At 35.6% G+C, this 18731-nt stretch overlaps 3 protein-coding genes across 4 annotated transcripts in view; 2 read left to right on the plus strand and 1 right to left on the minus strand.

Annotated features, from left to right (window-relative positions):
* LOC139983098 (zinc transporter ZIP12-like) overlaps positions 1-4827 on the plus strand; it is a 22419-nt gene extending 17592 nt beyond the window's left edge. Inside the window, exons 11-12 of the mRNA XM_071996447.1 lie at positions 222-409; positions 2496-4827. Of these exons, the coding sequence (XP_071852548.1) occupies positions 222-409; positions 2496-2633 (326 nt within the window). The 3' untranslated portion in view covers positions 2634-4827. The remainder of the gene's footprint in view (positions 1-221; positions 410-2495) is intronic.
* LOC139983100 (uncharacterized) overlaps positions 1-7187 on the minus strand; it is a 42306-nt gene extending 35119 nt beyond the window's left edge. The window contains exon 1 of the mRNA XM_071996453.1: positions 6896-7187. Coding sequence (XP_071852554.1) covers positions 6896-6901 — 6 coding nt within the window. The 5' untranslated portion in view covers positions 6902-7187. The remainder of the gene's footprint in view (positions 1-6895) is intronic.
* LOC139983099 (uncharacterized) lies at positions 4221-18731 on the plus strand. 2 transcript variants are annotated; one of them, XM_071996449.1, is made up of 10 exons: positions 4221-4358; positions 5840-5933; positions 7313-7459; positions 9305-9460; positions 10880-11176; positions 11532-12164; positions 13380-13517; positions 14159-14509; positions 14889-14954; positions 15811-18731. In XM_071996449.1, exons 2-10 carry the CDS (start codon positions 5885-5887, stop codon positions 15930-15932), a joined length of 1959 nt encoding a protein of 652 aa, XP_071852550.1. In that variant the 5' UTR covers positions 4221-4358; positions 5840-5884; the 3' UTR covers positions 15933-18731. The 2 variants fall into 2 exon arrangements, with proteins under 2 accessions (XP_071852550.1, XP_071852551.1); XM_071996450.1 differs by lacking the exon at positions 13380-13517.

Here is an 18731-nt window from a genome sequence, read left to right on the forward strand (position 1 = left end):
CAATACATTAATAATCGACAGGGACCATCCAGTAAAGTTGATTGATAACGATGATGAAGTCACCACTTAACAAAACATACATTAGCCGTCACAATTCTAAGCCTCAGAATTGCTCATTTTGGACCAATTACAATGTCAGGATGGTTTGGGTGTTGTTTAATACTGTTTCCCTGAATACAAATTATAAAAAGCGTATTTTGTGCTTCTTTGTATCTAATCAGGTGATTTAGCGATTTTGCTGAAATCCGGTATGCCAATGAAGTGGGCGCTTATCTTCAACGTTTTATCTGGTGTAACGAGTTTCTTTGGTTTATACATCGGTTTGGTAGTGGGCACCACGGAGGAGGCACAACAATGGATACTTGCTATCACAGCTGGTATGTTCTTGTACATCGGTCTGGTGGACATGGTGAGTAACGCTTACGTAGCCGGTACAGTTTTGCGAATCTCTAGCCTAGAAGCATTATTGTTTAACTGCATGGGAATACTATTAGTACCTTTATAACATCTAATTATACCACATATTATGTCGAGTCGTCTGAAAGTATATCACTGACAGGTCATGACCCTTACATAGTTAAAAACGCACTTTGCAGAGTAATCATATATGCTTTAAGGTGTGACCTGGATCAATAGCTTTATATCAAGCTCTGTGGTTCTCAATGCAAGAACTGATAAGTTAACTACTCATCGTACTGTAAATGTTGACCTCTTGACCTATTCCACTGATGATTGCTGTGTGGTTTGTTAATACAGGAACTGATAAGTTAACTACTCATCGTACTGTAAATGTTGACCTCTTGACCTCTTCCACTGATGATTGCTGTGTGGTTTGTTAATACAGGAACTGATTAGATAACTACTAACCGTATTGTAGATGTTGACCTCTTGACCTATACCATTGATGATTGCTGTGTTGTTTGTTAATACAGGAACTGATAAGTTAACTACTCACCGTACTGTACATGTTGAAATCTTGACCTCTTCCTCTGATGATAGTGTTGACCTTTTTAACTGATGATAGTTCTGTGGCTCAGTGATGCAGGAACTGATAAGTTAACAACTAACCGTAGTGTAGATGTTGACCTCATACCAGTTGTGGACTGGCCACACGAGGATTCGGGCAATGCCCGGTGGGCCCGATAGGCCGGTGGGCTGGGAGCCTTGTAAAATTTACAGCCCATTTTCACAGTTGTTAATAGAATAAAGACGGGCTGTGTAGAAATATATTTTTAACTGTGGGAATCAGTCATGTAAGACTGTCCTCGATCTCTGCTGCTACAAGGTGCTCCTCAAGTTGAACCTTTTCACCGATGCTTACAAGAGCATTTGGGCTTGCTTACAAGCTGCTGGTAACGCTACCTGTTTAACAAGTGGCATGTGAACGTTCTTTCTCTGCCTTGAAGAGAATAAAACACCGTTTGAGAAGTACAATGACACAAGAACATCTTGAGAAGTTCATGTTGATGTCACTGGAAAAAAAGGATCTTGGCCAAACTTGACACTAAAAATATCATTGATGGTGTGGCTGCCAGTAGCAGCGAACTGCGTAGGCTCCTACTCTCGTAGACATGACATTGCTCGTGGTATTGAACATATATGATTCAGTGGATTTTATTTAGATTTTTTTCAATTTTTCAAGCATATTGTCACAAAATGCTTGAAAAACTAATTCAAATCCAGTCTAAAACATATATTTTTGCCTATTTTTGTTTACGTTTCAACTTTCCTCAGTTAACCAAGTGTTGCTTCTGGAAAATATTTTTTGATCTTTAATGAAGGATTATTGTAACCTACAAAATTGAGAAATATAGCACCATTTTGCATCTAGGCATTCTTTAACTTCAACAATCTTCCCTTAGACCCCTCCCCCATGACGGCGATCACTATGTAAGTACCATATCAATAAATAATGGCCCGGTCTAGGAGAAAAATGCCCGGGCCGGTTTGAAGACCCAGTCCGCCCCTGCCTCTCGCAATGATGATGTTTTCTCGGCTGATTTACTAGACCAAGAAAGAAAGCTAACATTCCCCTCTTTATATTTAAAACTACCGCCTCAAGTTCGTTAACGTCATCCGACTGGACTGTTGCACACTGAGAACATGTGGACGTATTAAATATGACCGGTTTCTATATACCTACGTACAATCAATTTAAATATGCACAATCGACCAAACTTCCCAACTCACTTTTCTTCCTCTGGTTTTCCCAACTTCTTCCATGCAACATATCGTTCAAAGAATATAAAGATCTAAATATTTTCGCATTGAAATAGTGATATTTAAACAACTTTCTTTATCAATAAGCAATACCGTAATAACTTTTTTTTTAAAGTTTTTTAATAATGCTTACAATTAAAGCAAATCCTGTACTCGGGGCGCAGTTGAAGATGAGCAAGAGGCCGAGTGAAGAAAAGAAGACAATAATAGTGATTAATGCCACGAGTTTACTCATGAACATAATTTATATTTGCGTTTCGTTTATGTTTTTGTAGATGCCGACCATTATAGATCTCAGGAACACCAGCCAACCACGACTGACTTTCATCCTACAGAACGTAGCGTTTATTGTTGGCGCCCTCATTATCATACTGGTCGGCGAACTCGAACACAAAATCAACGTGAATCTGTAATAGTGAGGTCAAGGCGAGGTCAAATTGAAGAAGCACTTCATTAAAAGAGTATTCGTTTCTTGGCTAGGTTGATTGCACATTTTATTTGCTTTTCTGTTACGTAGGTCTCACATTAAAGACAACACTTAAACTGCAGTCAATATGTATAAAGTATAGTATTGTCTGGTACTAAAAATCTTACGATTTCGACAAGTGAAAGGAATATGATCTATTGCTTAATAGGAAATATTAGATTGCAGAAAAACTTCATATCTGTCGTCATGTAAATGGTGTTCTAAGTTGCCATACCTTTATGCTTAATTGCGGTATTTTGTATAGTTTGGTGCGAAGGTTTGTTACTTAAAGTACCCCCTCTCCCCCCCCCCCCAGAGGTTGTGATTAGTTACCAATAGTCGGGGACTTAGAAGTAAAGTCGTGTGAGTGAGCCTTGGTCTCGAACAAGACTGTAAACCTTCAACTTGTAATTTTAATTACGCTAAATCAAAGTATCATCAAGAATGCTTATGGTCAAGGGCGGCGGAAGCACTTTTAATCTGGGGGGGGGGGCACCGACATCAAAGGGCACTTTGCAGAAATTCGATTGGACTGATGCAGCCTTATATTTAGTACCGTTTATAATTACTCTTATGGTATTATCTTATTTGCGTATACGCATCACTCCACCAATGCCCTCACTCAAGGAAAATATGCATACTAGCACTGCAATATCCAATGTGCAAATTGGGAAACAACGAACAAGTTTTCTTTTGAGACAAAATGAGGTGAAATCATGCTAGTTGCTAATGTAGGAATCTTCCGAATTAAGAGTTTATTTCTTTAAATATCTTAACAAATTTTTTTCATTCGAAATAGCTTTGAGTTTGACCCACAGAAATTCATTAAAAGTCAGGGGCGTAGCCAGGATTTGCAAAGTTGTATGCACGACTATCTGAGCGGAGCGCCACCATCGGTTGGCGCGGAGCGTACAAGCAATTTTTTGGGTTTTACAAACCCCTCAGATGGCTGGAAACGGCCATTCCCGAGTGTTCATTCTGGTTCCCTGGCCTCTTGCTAACTTGAGACACCTCAATTTTTACGTAGAAAAAGGGCACATTTTTAACCTGAGGAAAAGTGGGGGGGGGGGGGCACGTGCCCCCTGTGCCCCCCCGGTTCCACCGCCCTTGCTTATGGTTCATTTTTTTCCTCCTCGACTTACAAATTTTACTCACGTATTTCATCACATGTATTCTGTATTGGATGTATTACAGTATGTAAAACGTACGTACACTCTGCACATTGCGAGGACACATTTGCTTTTAAATATTTATCATGGCTTCAATCAAACATTAACAGAATAGAATTCGCCCTTTGTATCTATTCTGTTTATTAAGTATTTGGTGTTTTTTTTCTTAAATAACCGTCAATATAATATAGTTATTACATGTGCCCATATGCTTCATCATTTAACTCATTTATTTCTTAAATATAGAGGGCGTATAGCCGGATTTTCTTTAGAGGATAACTGAGACTGACACATGCACACACATACACAGACACACACAAAAAACACTGCCGGCTCCATATTGTCTGTTTTTTTGCTGCAGATAAGCAGTTTTATCTAGCATAAACATTCTCTCTTGTTAAATTTCTGATCCGTTCTCAATCGTGACGAAGGTCAGAAAGTTGTACCACTTTCACTGGGCTTACAGAGTGAACTGCTACAGAGAATAAATCCAATCATTATAAGTGAGTAAGTCGCAGTTATTGTTGATCTGTTAATCTGGTTTGAAATATTTCTGTGCTGTTCATTGTGGCGTATATATATATATATATATATATATATATATATATATATTTATATATATATATAAGCGCTTTGAGGCCTTTGCATAAAGCGCTATATAAATATTTGCTTATTATTATATATATATATATATATATATATATATATATATATATATATATATATATATATATATATATATATATATATATATATATATATATATATACATGATGGTTATCGACTCGTATGCTACTTCTACTCATTTAGACATTATTTCCTCATGACGCTGTTGTGGCGACATACACAATATCACGCAAGGTTGAAGACTTAATCAAGTCTACATACTTTTAATGTTTATCTTTATTTCTTTCAACTCTTTCTTTCTGTAATGGAGGTGGGTTTGGCAAAATAAATTTGAGCCTGAATTAAGTTAACCTTTCAACGTGTCTTAATTTTTGATTTCATTGGTTTCAGTATCAACAATGTTAACACTCTATTACTTGAAGTTGTGAAACTTTAATCAAAGGATCCTGGTTGCGCTTTGATATCACATATTAAGTTGCTCTATTATATCACATATTTAGTTGCTCTTTGATATCACAAATTTAGTTGCTCTATTTTATCACATATTTACATTGTCACACTGGAATGTCACACTAGAATGTCTCACAAATGTCACGCTAGAATAACTCCCAAGATGAGCAATATAAATAGTATGGAGGAGCGATGTGAAGTATTGAACTGCACTTGCAAAATTCCAAAGCGATTTAAAGTGATATGAGGTATTCAGTAGCATTTGCATAACTTTTAAGATATGTAAAGCGACATTAGGTATTCAGTAGCATTTGCATAACTTTCAAGATATGTAAAGATATATGAGGTATTCTATAGCAATTAATTAGTTCCAAAGATATTTAAAGCGGTATGAGATATTCAATAGAATTTGAATAATTCCAAAGCTATGCGAAGCGATATGAGGCTTGCAGTAGCATTTGCATGAATTTCAATATATGTTAAGCGTTATGAGGTATTCAATAGCATTTGAATATTTCCAAAGCTATGCGAAGCGATATGAGATATTCCATATCATTGGAATAATCCAAACTCTGTTTAAAGCGATATGAGGTATTCCCTAGTATTATGATAATGCCCAATATAGCCTATATAAAGCGTTGTAGAGTTATGTATTACATATGCATAATTCCTAAGATACTTAAGGCACGTGTTTTCTAACCCCAAATTGAAGACATTATTATCTGGCAGTCTTGTTTATTAATAAAGAGTGTCCCGATAATTGATTCCGAGCAGAGCCGTTAAGTGCACCCATATTACGAAACGGGAGTAGCAGGACCACCCATGCATGCATCTGCCCTCCATACATTCATATCACTAATGTATACATACACGTCTCTATGTCGAATAAATTGTATTTTATCTACAGGGGAGCTAAGTTTTACACCTATTCCGATCCTCTACGTCATCAGAAATGCGACTGTTAGTACTGATAACAGTGATCTTCTCTGCCACAGTTAGAGGTACGAATCTAATATCGTTATACAAAATCTTTGGCAGTTTTCACATCACGTCATGAAATTTAGCTTTATTATATGGACTAGGTCTATTCTTAATGCTTTCATTACATTGAGTGCAGTATGTTACTTATATTCAAAACAACTGAGTGTCATATTAAGAGACTTTGAGCGAGTAGGCCTATTAGTTTATATATATATATATATATATATATATATATATATATATATATATATATATATATATATATTTATTCACATTACTTTTATTAAGCAATGCCCCTCTATGTTCAACGTATGAAGTCTGAATACAAAATCAATTATCTTTCATTGAAATAACATTATAGTTTAGCATACTATTTCTAACGAATCAAACTATAATACAAATACAAATGGCATAGTGTACTGAGTCAAGGCATAATAACTAATACAGTGAAAATTAGACATCGTATATATTCCATAAATCCGACAGCTGTAACAACACGATTTGTAAACAAACCCAAGTACACTTCTGAAAGTATATTTTATTAGATGGTAACACGTAACACGCAAAAGTTAGAACAGCCTTAAAACGTACGTACATAATTATACACTACAGCAATAGTATTAAAATGTTAAGCAAATATCGAACTTGCTAACATATTAACATATAATAACAGACGGCGTGTGAAGTAAATGGAGGCAGGGGTTGAAAACACGTAAACAGCTTGAAATACACGTAAATAGCTTGAAATACACGTAAACAGCTTGAAATACATGTAAAAAGATTGAAATATAGTACACATACACAGCCTTAAATACACGTTAATAGCCTGAAATACACGTAAACAGCTTAAATACACGTTAATAGCCTGAAATACACGTAAACAGCTTGAAATACATGGAAGTATTGTGTCCCTTGACTTAGATTTTGGAACAGCGTTAGGTATAACAACAGCAAACCTCTTAGTGGATATTAGTTTTCCTACCTTCATTGAAGCCACTCAGCTTTCTCAGGTCGCAGCCAAACATCAACGAAGGACCGGATAGAGGTGGCAATGGGTGTAGGGTAGGAGTAAGTAACCCGTAATTGGTTGACAGTCAGCGGGAATCAGAAGACAGTTATCTGAAAAACAGTTTAAAATGAAGAAAACATGGCTGGCATTTGCTGCATATAGTCTACTTTACCAATGTCATCAGCAAAACAAACACTAATTTGACATACATGCTTTTCAGCATAGACACTCATAATAAATACGCACAATATAGAACAACAACCTTGACAACATCAGAGACATTCTTTCATAATGACATGAAACTACTTATTGAGACAGAGAGCACACGCTGTATGTACAAATTTTAAGTGAAGAGTTAAGTTTCATCGCTGATATTCCTTAATGTAACAGATTCATGGTCAGGTTGTACAAGTCCTCAACATGCAACCATCGGAAAAAGTTGGGAAATGATGTGTAGACTGAAAGATGACTGGATGGATGTAGCCTACTACCGCGGTCCAGCAAGTGACGGAGATATGGTAATAAATTCCCACAAAGGTAACATCATGCATACTCGAATTTTATTTCTGAGATTTCTGAGAATTCTCTATTCTATTCATAATACCATTTTCTTACTTTTCTCATCTTACTGTTATTTCCGCCAATTATCCATTTTTTGAAAGAGTAATCCTCTTTTCGTATAAATTAACATCCTCAAAATGACATGAACATTCATCAAACTGCAACCTGTACGGGAGCTCTACTATTGTGTATTACCTCTTCACAATCGTTTCACTTCCGTACACAAATACAACACTATAGATTCTGCCACTCTCTCAGCTTTCCTGTAATTGTTTGAATTCTTCTGAGCATTGTTATGTATCTGTTTCAAATGTTCTAAGATCTGAAACACTTAGAGTGACTGTCTCAAGTATGTACATACCATTGCTAACTTCAAAACTTGTTACGGGGCCCCTTTGTTCCTCGAAGCTATCAGATTCGATTGTAGGAATTGTAGATTTTGTCTCGTGTTGTGGCGCCTTCTTACGTTGCTCGCGTATGGATATAACAGTTAAGTTCGCATGTTCAAGTTACCTTAGCAAACGCTCAGTATAAACGTATTCGCACACTTGGACGGCTACAACGCAGTTAACTTGACTATTTCATTAAGTGGTAATTTCATGATAAGCCTCCATTTTGTATGTATGTATTTGTATGTATGTATTTTCCCTACTTACCTGTGCTTCAATACGCTATGATGGTTACTTTTGTGCAGTTTCGTTCATATAATGATTAACTGTTACGTAGTACCGTTCAACCATGCTACAAATTGGTAATTTTGTTTTCCATAGAACTCAGTTTTTGTCAGCTTTGGGCCGACGGGACTTTCATGGTGAAGTTGGCCCTTCCCCCGTTTATTGATTGGAACGGTCCCAGAAATGAAAATGAACCGAATCTTTCTATACTTGAAGGAATCAAGCAACATCTGACTATCATTGCGCATTCATGACATCGCGTTGTCGCTACTTTTTGTTAAGATAGTTTTGGTGGCAATATGAACTGTTACTGTTGTTACTCAAACCACATTTTTCGGAGTAATTCGTTCAATGAGGCATTCCATTGTTAGACTTGTAAGGCGTGTAGTTGCACACTTGCAAGTTACGAAACTTGTTTGTCTTGTTAATCGTTTGTAGCAGTCTCCAGTTCTACCTCTTTGTAATGCAATACCTATTACACTGTATGTTCTATTCTTTGTTATTCAATACCTATTACATTGCATGTTCTATTCTTTGTTATTCAATACCTATTACATTGCATGTTCTATTCTTTGTAATTCAATACCTATTACACTGTATGTTCTATTCTTTGTTATTCAATAACTATTACATTGCATGTTCTATTCTTTGTAATTCAATACCTATTACACTGTATGTTGTATTCTTTGTAATTCGATACCTATGACAATGCATGCTCTATTCTCTGTAATTTAATACCTATTACACTGTATGTTCTATTCTGTGTAATTCAATACCTACTACAATGTATTTTTCATTCTTTGTGTAGTATCTGTTCCCTTTCGAGGGGAATGGTGATACACACCCGACGATGATCACACAGTCACAGTCCCGATGCAAGGGGACTGGGATTGAGAGCGGATCAGTCGTTCGGTAGTTTGGTTTTCGTGCCCAGGTTCTTTCCTGGGTGACTTTTCTTGAAAAGTATTTTCTATTTTGTGTAATTCAATACCCATTACACTGTATGTTCTATTCTTTGTAATGCAATACCTATTACACTGTACGATATATTCTTTGTAATTAAATTTGGAATAAACTTAAATATATTGAATTTGAATTAAATGTGAATTGATTCCATTGAAAGACAATTTTTATTCGATTTCTGTAGTTAATGGACATAATGATACAACGGATGGAAATCTTTGGGTTACTGAATTTGGCGCACTGGTGATAAATAACGTTACAAGAGACGATATCTCAGTGTACACGTTACAATATATTGATTCTAAAGGACAACAGTATCTTCACACCTTTATAGTTATAGGTAAGAGTAATAGTTAAGTTAATAGTAATAGTAAAAGTTAAGGCTACAAATTTCATTATCATTATTATGTTTTGCAAAGCAAAACTTTAGTTATTGATTCTAAAATATGATCACATCTTTTATAGTTATATGTAAGAGTAAGAGTTAATGCAAAATGTTTAATTGTCATGATTATTTTTTGCAAAGCACAACTTTAGCTATTGATGCTAAAGGACAGAAATATTTTCATACCTTTTCATAACATTAATAGTTAATGCTAAGCATTTCATTTTCAGTTTATTTTCAAAGAAACACTTTAGTTATTGTTAATAAAGATGTATTTGATATGTTGTTCGCAAGCCAACGAAGCGCATGGTACCACTTTGCTATGTGGAGGGTTTGGTACTTTGTGGCCAAGTAAGTCTAGATTTTATGATAAAAAACGAGGTTTGCTTACCACTGTGGGGAAAATACTCACATTGTTTTACAGAAGAATGTAACATGATATGTTCCTGCATGTAGGGAAAGACTCAAGGAACGAACAGATTAAACTATATGATTTAAACTGATTGTCTCGGGTGAGTTGGTATAATAGCGGGGTTGATAAGATGGGTGTAGGTCAAATAACGACACGGATTTGGAGTAGCTATCGTATATTGATTATTATTATTATTTACAGTTGACAATAGGTGGCCTGACTTCTGACTACAAGTAAAAATCCTGAAATAAACAAATTTACTGGTGTAACTACTTTAAAACCTACACGTTTTACTATGAGGATGACAAAGGGTCGGAAATACTACAATATAACGGGAACAGCAGTGGGAATAAACCCACTTAACTATGTGTGAGGAAAAAAAGTAACTTAGGCGATGTATTACAATACAAACTAGTGGAATTTAACTGTGATGTAGATATAGTCAAATTTCTCCAACAGTTTCCTTACTGTTTGTCTGGAAAATTTGGTAGAGTACAATTCCTTCACACATCATCAACCTGATTTCACTTACTTGTGGAACATTGCTTATACACTTGGTATTTTCTATATAACACAAGTTACATATATATTTATGTCTGATTACAACGGCTGTGGAGACCAAACTACCTCCATGGTAGGCCATGGAGTGGTTACGCCCATTACCTCCAGAAACAAAATCATTTATATTGACCCAGTTACCAGACCTCAAATACTATTCACAACATCACTGGCTGACTCACTTGGTTACTGGACTGCGCATTCGTACGTTGATTCGTTATACATATTCAAATATTAAGCATGCATATATCACCAGCTGCTTTGGTGTAAATTCTTTGCCCGTAATATTTGCAACACCTAAAAGTTACAGTGATGAACATGTTACATAGACTAACCTGCATAGTTCGTCAAAATGAACGCTTTGCAATATCTCTGTAAATTATGATTTGCATTGTTTATTTCAGATTGCCCTTCTACTGTTTACATCCAGCACGGATCTGATGGACTCATAAAATGTTATTTCCCTCAGTCTCAGAGGATATTTTGGTACGATTCAACGTCACGAAATGCTCGACCAATCATAAGTCTTGAAGAAGGCCAGACGTCTGGGTCAGGATACTCTGATGGGAAATACGACATTCTCAATAACGGTGGTCTGTTGATCAGGAATACTACATTCAACGATCAAAGAACATACCGTGTTATAGTCATTGTGTCCAATATATCTACGTTTACGGTAGATCAAAGAGTCGTTATTTATGGTAAGTCAGTATGCTCTTTAAGGAATTGGTTCCATAGAACTAACTCGGCGAAGCTGGGTTTGGTTGAACTGGGCTGGATTAGGCCAGTCTGGTCTGGGTTGGGCAGAGTTGGTTTAGTGGGTGGGGCTGGATTGGGTTTGGTGAGTTGGGCTGGATTAGGCCAGTCTGGTCTGGGTTGGACAGAGCTGGATAAGTAAGCTGGGTTGGGTTGGGCTTGGTAGTGCCTAGATAAAGCTATTTTGGTCAGTGCTGAGAATCAGTTGGAAAGCAAGTTGTTAAAGATATAATTTCGATGCTTTGGAAACTTAATTTCAAACTGTTTTTTAATCTTCGCATAATTGCATTTATTCTACAGCAAACACCCAAACAGCGGTGTTATCAATAAATGTTTGTGGGGTAGACAGCTTCTGTTTAGTCAAGAAAACTTCAACACCTCTGGTATGTCGAGAATCGAAAACAGGACCTAATACTTTATTGACCTGGACAAGAGTTACATCAGGTGGAACACAATTAGCAGAGGCTACAAGGTATGCGTCTTTCGACGGAAGCCTCTACGAGACCTACATCTCAACCAATGTGACTTTTAATCTAAAACACCGCGTGATTGTTTACATATGTACATCTACAATAAATATTCCATCTAAACCAGTAAGACAAATTGTTGTAATGGTCGAAGATGAGGACAAAGACTTCGCCACTAGTGCATTACTACCGACGTATTATAGAGAATATGATGACGTCAAATTACTTTGCACCAATGAGAATCCTATATATTTCGTGTGGAAGAGAAAGGTAAATGTTACAAACTATGAAACTATTGGATATTATTATGGAAGTAAATCGGGTGAAGTGAAACCTGGCTACAAGATTGGTGAGGATGGATCGTTACTCATCAAGAGCTTAACATATCCACAAGAAGGTGAATATGTTTGTATCTTCAACACTGGTACTGGAGACGAATACAAACCTCACCGTGTCAAGTGTGTTAGTGAGTATATTTCAAGCTAGGAAAGATCAGTAATGGAACAGACAATGTTACCATAATTGCCATCAGAGGGAATTGATTTTCAATATTTCCTTGTTTCAATTTCATTAATTAAATTAAACGGCAAAATCACTTTGCGTTTTAGTTATACAATGGAGGTACCTTCTTACCCAAGTTACTTTGTGCTTTACTTGTGTTATGAGGTCTTTGACTATTCATTGAATGTACATCTGTTGCTAGTAGTACAATGGAGGTAACTTCTTAAACAAGTTGTTTTGTGATTTAATTGTCTTTGTTTGTTACTTGTAAAATTGTGGTTCTTTCTTACCCAAGTTACTTTGTGCTTTACGTGTCTTCTTTTTTGTTTACTTGTAAAATGGAGGTATCATCTTACCCAAGTAACTTTGTTCTTTACTTGTCGCCATTGTTACTTGTATAATGGGGGTATCATCTTACCCAAGTAACTTCGTGCTTTACTTGTCTTCGTTGGTTCCTGTACAATATAAAGTTTCCTTCTCACCCCAGTTACTTTTTGATGTATACTTGTGTTATGAGGTCTGTTCATACTATTCATTGAATCTGTCGTGCGTAGTTAAGTTTATCTGATTGTGTATACGTCGGGAATGTGGTAATACAAATTAAGTGTTACGTAATCGCTATGCTATACATGCTTGCTCCTCTTTGGCTGTAGCTTTTATTGGATTGAGTTAGTTGTATTCAATCCGCCCAACAAAAAGGGGGTCTTCTTTTTACTACACATGATGCCTATCTATTCATTATCTGTCAACGTCGTTCTACTTTGCCGAATTTTACATTGCCGTTCTGTTCTGCCCGTGCATGCTTCCACGTGGGTTTTTAATGTATCATACGCAATGAAAACATCTTTGCCGATTTATCTATCTCGGCCTTTTGGCTACGATCATGTGTAGTATATGTTCTCTTTCGAGGGGAATGGTTATGCACACCCGACGATGATCTCACAGTCTTGATTCAAGGGGACTGCGGTTGAGAGCGGATCAGTTGTTCGGTAGTTTGGTTTTCGTGCCCAGGTTCTTTCCTGGGTGTCTTTTCTTAAAAAGTATCTCTCTCTCGCTTGTTGAACTTAGTTTCCGTCGATCCATTTACCTGGAGGAGATCCTAGTTCATTGTATGTTCTCAATGTGGACTTATGTTGTAAATAACTTTTACTTCGAATCTTCTTACATATCTTTTCTCAAGGAACTTTTCTACAAAATATATTTTCGTCAATTTCAAAACCAAACTCTTCTGAAAACCTAACTAGCCAACTCTACAGAAAAACTTTCGCCAACCTTCCAGGAACCACGCCCTGCTCTCAGCGACTTCACTCTATTGCAAGTAATTGAAATTAATTCTTTATGAGTGTTTATGTAATTTATGTTTTAATTATAGTTTAACAGAACAAATTCTCCTTTCTTGTCTCTTCTTTTATGGTCGTGAATGTTGGTTGATCTCGAGTGGGTGAATCCCTTTTAATAGATAGCAGTCACATAACACTTTACACTTGTCTTCATTATTACTAGTAAATGGAGGTACCTGCTTAGCACTTACCCAAATTACTTTGTGAGTGGTAAAACGGGTTAAAACAGTTTCTGATGTAAAGTTCTAGACTAATGACCTTACCTTCGCTACAGCTAACTTTGTCATGATCTCACCTCTAGATAAACACGTCATAGAACTTTGGCGTGTGACTACTCTAATATTCATAACACGTTAACAAGAAAATGTTTACTTAAGGTTAAAATAAGCTAGATATACGGCATGCTCCATGATTAATGTATGTCGTCCAGTTACAGAGTTGTTGACAATTGAACATTTATAATCATGGACGTTAAATATGAATCCAGCTTGCGGCTTTGATAAGCCAATGGTGGCTTCTTTGCGAGTTCCTGCTTGCAGGAGGATCTAAAATACATACATAAACAAACATACACATTTTAGCAGAAATCGGTCAAACTCCCTTCCTGTTATCCTTTCAGGCACTCCACCTAATCCTGCACCGGGTATAATTGGCTGCTCAAACACATCCAACTGCAAATTCAATGTTACCACGGGCGGATATCTCACGTGTTTAATCGAGGGCGTCCGTCCAATTGTTCATCCGAAATTGATCGAAGTTGACCACACTTTGTCTGTGGTAACATTTCGTCAGCCACAGTTAATAGTGAGAAGCGTAGGTTCATTATTCAACATATATGTTACATCTTACTACTCAGTAAATCCTGACAAAGATTGGCAGTCATCCGATATTAAAGTGGCATGCATTATTACCTACGAAACTCTTGGACAATTCAAGACAGTTGTAACTTTACATCTTCCAAATAAAACAGGTAAGCTCCTAATAACTTTATATTTGTCAATTGAATTGTAATACTTAGCCTTGGTGGATAGGCTAAGGATAGACAACACATTAATTTACGTTAAGGTCAGTAAAGGCGAAAACCCCGTTTTGTAAGTAATAAAAGTCACTTTTTTTACTTGAATTATGTTAACTTTCCTTAGGTGAATCAAATAACTTCAATTACAATTGTAAGCATTGCATACGTTTTTAGCTTTCTGATAAGATATCACCGCAATGTTACTGATAATAATATATTTCAATTGAACTGTCTTTGAATAATTGTTACTTCAATAGGATAATGCAAAATATAAACAATTTATCAGATACCATTTTTGTTTTGTTATCTTTGTTTAATTTTGATCAATTAGATAACAAGGAGAAAGGACTTACGAAACATATTCCATTAACTGACAACACCGATACAGCTGAATCTTGTAAGGAACTTATAGTTATCATGTGAATATTGACTTTATTTGGTAAACAAACATATTAAACATACCATGTTAGACGTGTTCTGATACAATCCCTGCCTGGCATTATCGCTACGCTTGCTTTGTTGCCACGTATGTATGTGGCAATTTGTTAGCTAGCTTCTATTTCCAAGCAATTAACGGTATGTTAATCTTTGTAAATATAACTCTTTGATAGCTAGCTTCCATTTCCAAGCAATGACTGGTATGCTAATCCGTGTAAATATAACTCTTCGATAACTAGCTTCCATTTCAATGCAATGACTGGTTTGTTAATTGGTTTAAATATAACTCTTTGATAACTAGCTTCCATTTCTATGCAATTACTAGTTTGTTAATCCGTGTACATATAACTCTTTGATAGCTAGCTTGTATTTCCAAACAATGACTGGTATGTTAATCCTTGGGAATAAAATTCTGCGATAACTAGCTTCCATTTCAATGCAATGACTGGTTTCTTAATTGGTTTAAATATAACTCTTTGATAAGTTGCTTCCATATCTATGCAATTACTAGTTTGTTAATCCGTGTAAATATACCTCTTTCATAGCTAGCTTCCTATAAAAAACTTTGTTGGTCTGTTGTAAAGTATGTAGGTGTTCTTTCCCAAAGACTTATAACTATATGTAGCTGTCATTAGCTGTTATGTGGACTGTGTATTTTTTTTATATATTTCAAACCTCAAGCAGGATATAATTTAATAGATGTATGTCGTACAGGAACAAGACTTATAGCGTGATAAGCTAGAATAACACTTCGCATATGATTCTCAATATTTTATGTAAACTAACCATCAACATTCCTCTCATTTCTATTTCAGCGGCTGATTTCTGGAACATTCTTATATTCACATCGATAGTTGTTTCAATCGTCATAACAATCGTTGTCAAAGCTTTCTCTTTTAGAAATAAACAGCAAAGGGATAAAGCACGGGTACCATAAACACAAAAATATTGAATTCTGACATAAATGGAAATAAATCTACTTCCAATGTTGCAACAGACAACGAACATGCAGAGCAAAGTACAGGCTTAGTTTTCTTTTCGTCTTGCTTGAAGGTATATATAAGTCAGAGATTTGACCCCCAAAAAATAATTTCTAAAAATCTTAACCATTGAAAATAAATTATTTATGAAGAAATAAACCGTATAAACAGCTATTTAAGCAGTACTTAGCGACGATTATTACAAATGTATAGTTTACTGAAAAGTATTAGGAAATTGACCAGAAAAATAAACAAAAAGTATTTTGACCAAATATTCTACCACATTTAATGAAACGTTGAATGTTGCGAATGTTGTCATGTCCTCCAAAGGAGAAGGGTCTTCATCACACAAACGATGGGCATTCACATTTCATGAATATTATAAGTAGTGAAACGTAATAACTTTATTGGATGAATAATGTTATTGTTATGGTTATGATCCAACTATGTTTTGAATATTGTTTATCAATAGATATCACTTGCCTTTCTTTTTCTGTAGTCAGTAAACGTTACCATACTTGTATGGCTAATGTTTTGTAGTCAGTAAACGTTACCATACTAGTATGGCTAATGTTGTGTAATCAGTAAACGTTACCATACTTGTATGGCTAATGTTCTGTAGTCAGTAAACGTTACCATACTTGTATGGCTTATGTGTTGTAGTCATTAAACGTTATCACATTAGTATTGCTAATGTTGTTTAATTAGAAACGTTACCATACTTGTATGGCTAATGTTATGTAGACAGTAAACGTTACCATACTTGTATGGCTAGTGTTCTGTAGTCAGTAAACGTTACCATACTTGTATGGCTAATGTTTTGTAGTCAGTAAACGTTAGCACACTAGTATGGCTAATGTTGTGTAATTAGTAAACGTTACCATCCTCGCATGGCTAATGTTCTGTAGTCAGTAAACGTTACCATACTTGTATGGCTAATCTTCTGTAGTCAGTAAACGTTACCATACTTGTATGGCTAATGGAAGCTTCTATTCTTGTCGTATTAAAAGCATTATCTTGTTAGTTATCGGTATGAATAAAAACTTAAATTGTCACGCTTTGTAACAAATTGACTGTCGGCATTAAATATGATAGTACAAAATATCAATGGTGATTTCAACGTTGTTCGATGTTTAACGCAGGAATATTAAGAGACAACAATTTCCTACTTCACCTCATTATAATCTACATGATGATAATCTTTTCTCTGATCTTAAAACAGTCTTCAATCATTTTAAAGACATTTTAATCATTGATGGTTCCAATTATCAGTCTTAATATTGGTTATCGCCACCAATTAACTCCATCAATATCTTTTTTTCACCCTATTCTTTTGTACGTATTTCTCTTCTTGTACAGAGAAAGATATCACTAGAGTAATGTCTGAAGCTTCTTTGAAGATAAAGTTGTTAAATAATTTGCTTTCTGGATTAGTAAGCAGCGGTATGGTTGCGTTAAAGTCGTTATTGCTCAAAGTATTGAGCCTTAATATGGAAATTGTTGATGTTATTCCTATGCCTAATCGTCTTAACCCCAAATGGTTCCCTATTTGTAGGCTGCTTCTTATATAAATTCTTAAGAAAATTTCTTTCCAGGATACTCAACTTGGAAAAGTGGTCAACTTGTCAATTTGGGCTTTTAGATGAGGAGACAGTCTCTATAATAGGCTGAACGTGTTTATTTCACTCATACTCCATACTCCTTGAAAAGGGGATTGATCTTAATGACACTGTTTCATATCTTTTCAAACAGTTTGACAAACTTTGATCACTTGTCTAAGAGTTACTTACATGGTAGTCTTTCTTCAACATTTGCAATTTATGACCACTGTCAGACTGTAAGATCTCAAAAGAAGCTGTTTCTGGTGATCCGTACTATTCCACTCATGGTCTGCTGCTATGAATTCTTTGATGTTAATGATATCTATCGTTGTAGCAGTACGCCCTTTACAATTCTTCACGACGAGTACACATTTTCTCTCTATGGCTCAATACCTCTCTCGTTGAAAAGGAGCCCAATAAAAGGTTTCTGTAGTGGACTCTTTGTTCATTTTTTTGGGTAATGCCCTCGATAATATTTACCCACGTGCTAGAAAATTGTAATTTATTGATGTATTCCTAGCGGTAAACAATTAAATTATGTTTTGCTATCTGTTGCTACTGCAAAAGTATTTGACCTACAATGTTGAGACTATTAAGCTGTAAAAAAACAAAAAACAGCCTCTCTATATTATCTTATATACGACTTTGCATCTTAAATGAAAGCAATCCTATATTTCAGTGGATCAATGTTGTTACCTATCTCATCGTGGTTATACGTTTAACTATCCCTAAACTTAACCCTAACCCTAACACTACGTTTACAAATGACAATCCTTACTAGGCAAAATCTGCCATGAAGGCTGACGTGTCGGTGGACAAGGGAAAGTCCCTTTGATCAGAGGTTGTAGGTCACATGTTATATTTGGATATTTGGAATGATCCTCTGTTAAACAGGGAAGAGTTGGATTAAAGCTCAGTACAATATTGTTTTTTAATTTAATGCTTTTTCTACTTTAAACATTAAATATGTTATTTAAGTTAATGTAATGTATGATATACAAATGCCACGAGGTCAATGCATTTCCTATCATAGTATTTGGCTCTCATTTAACTTATTATTTGCCTATGGAGTCTTTGCACATTAGATAAGCAATGTGTTATCTTATTAATTTATCTGTAATATGTGACCAGGAATTTAAACTGAAGAAAAAAAGA

The sequence above is a fragment of the Apostichopus japonicus genome, chromosome 16, assembly GCF_037975245.1.
Source record: "Apostichopus japonicus isolate 1M-3 chromosome 16, ASM3797524v1, whole genome shotgun sequence".
NCBI lineage: Eukaryota > Metazoa > Echinodermata > Holothuroidea > Aspidochirotida > Stichopodidae > Apostichopus > Apostichopus japonicus.

Excerpts from the sequence above, each read along its gene's own strand:
- LOC139983099 (XM_071996449.1), top strand. The coding sequence starts at position 5,885 with ATGCGACTGTTAGTACTGATAACAGTGATCTTCTCTGCCACAGTTAGA. Across the intron at positions 11,177-11,531 it reads TCAAAGAGTCGTTATTTATG|CAAACACCCAAACAGCGGTG; the intron begins GTAAGTCAGTAT and ends TTTATTCTACAG. Across the intron at positions 12,165-13,379 it reads TCACCGTGTCAAGTGTGTTA|GAACTTTTCTACAAAATATA; the intron begins GTGAGTATATTT and ends TCTTTTCTCAAG.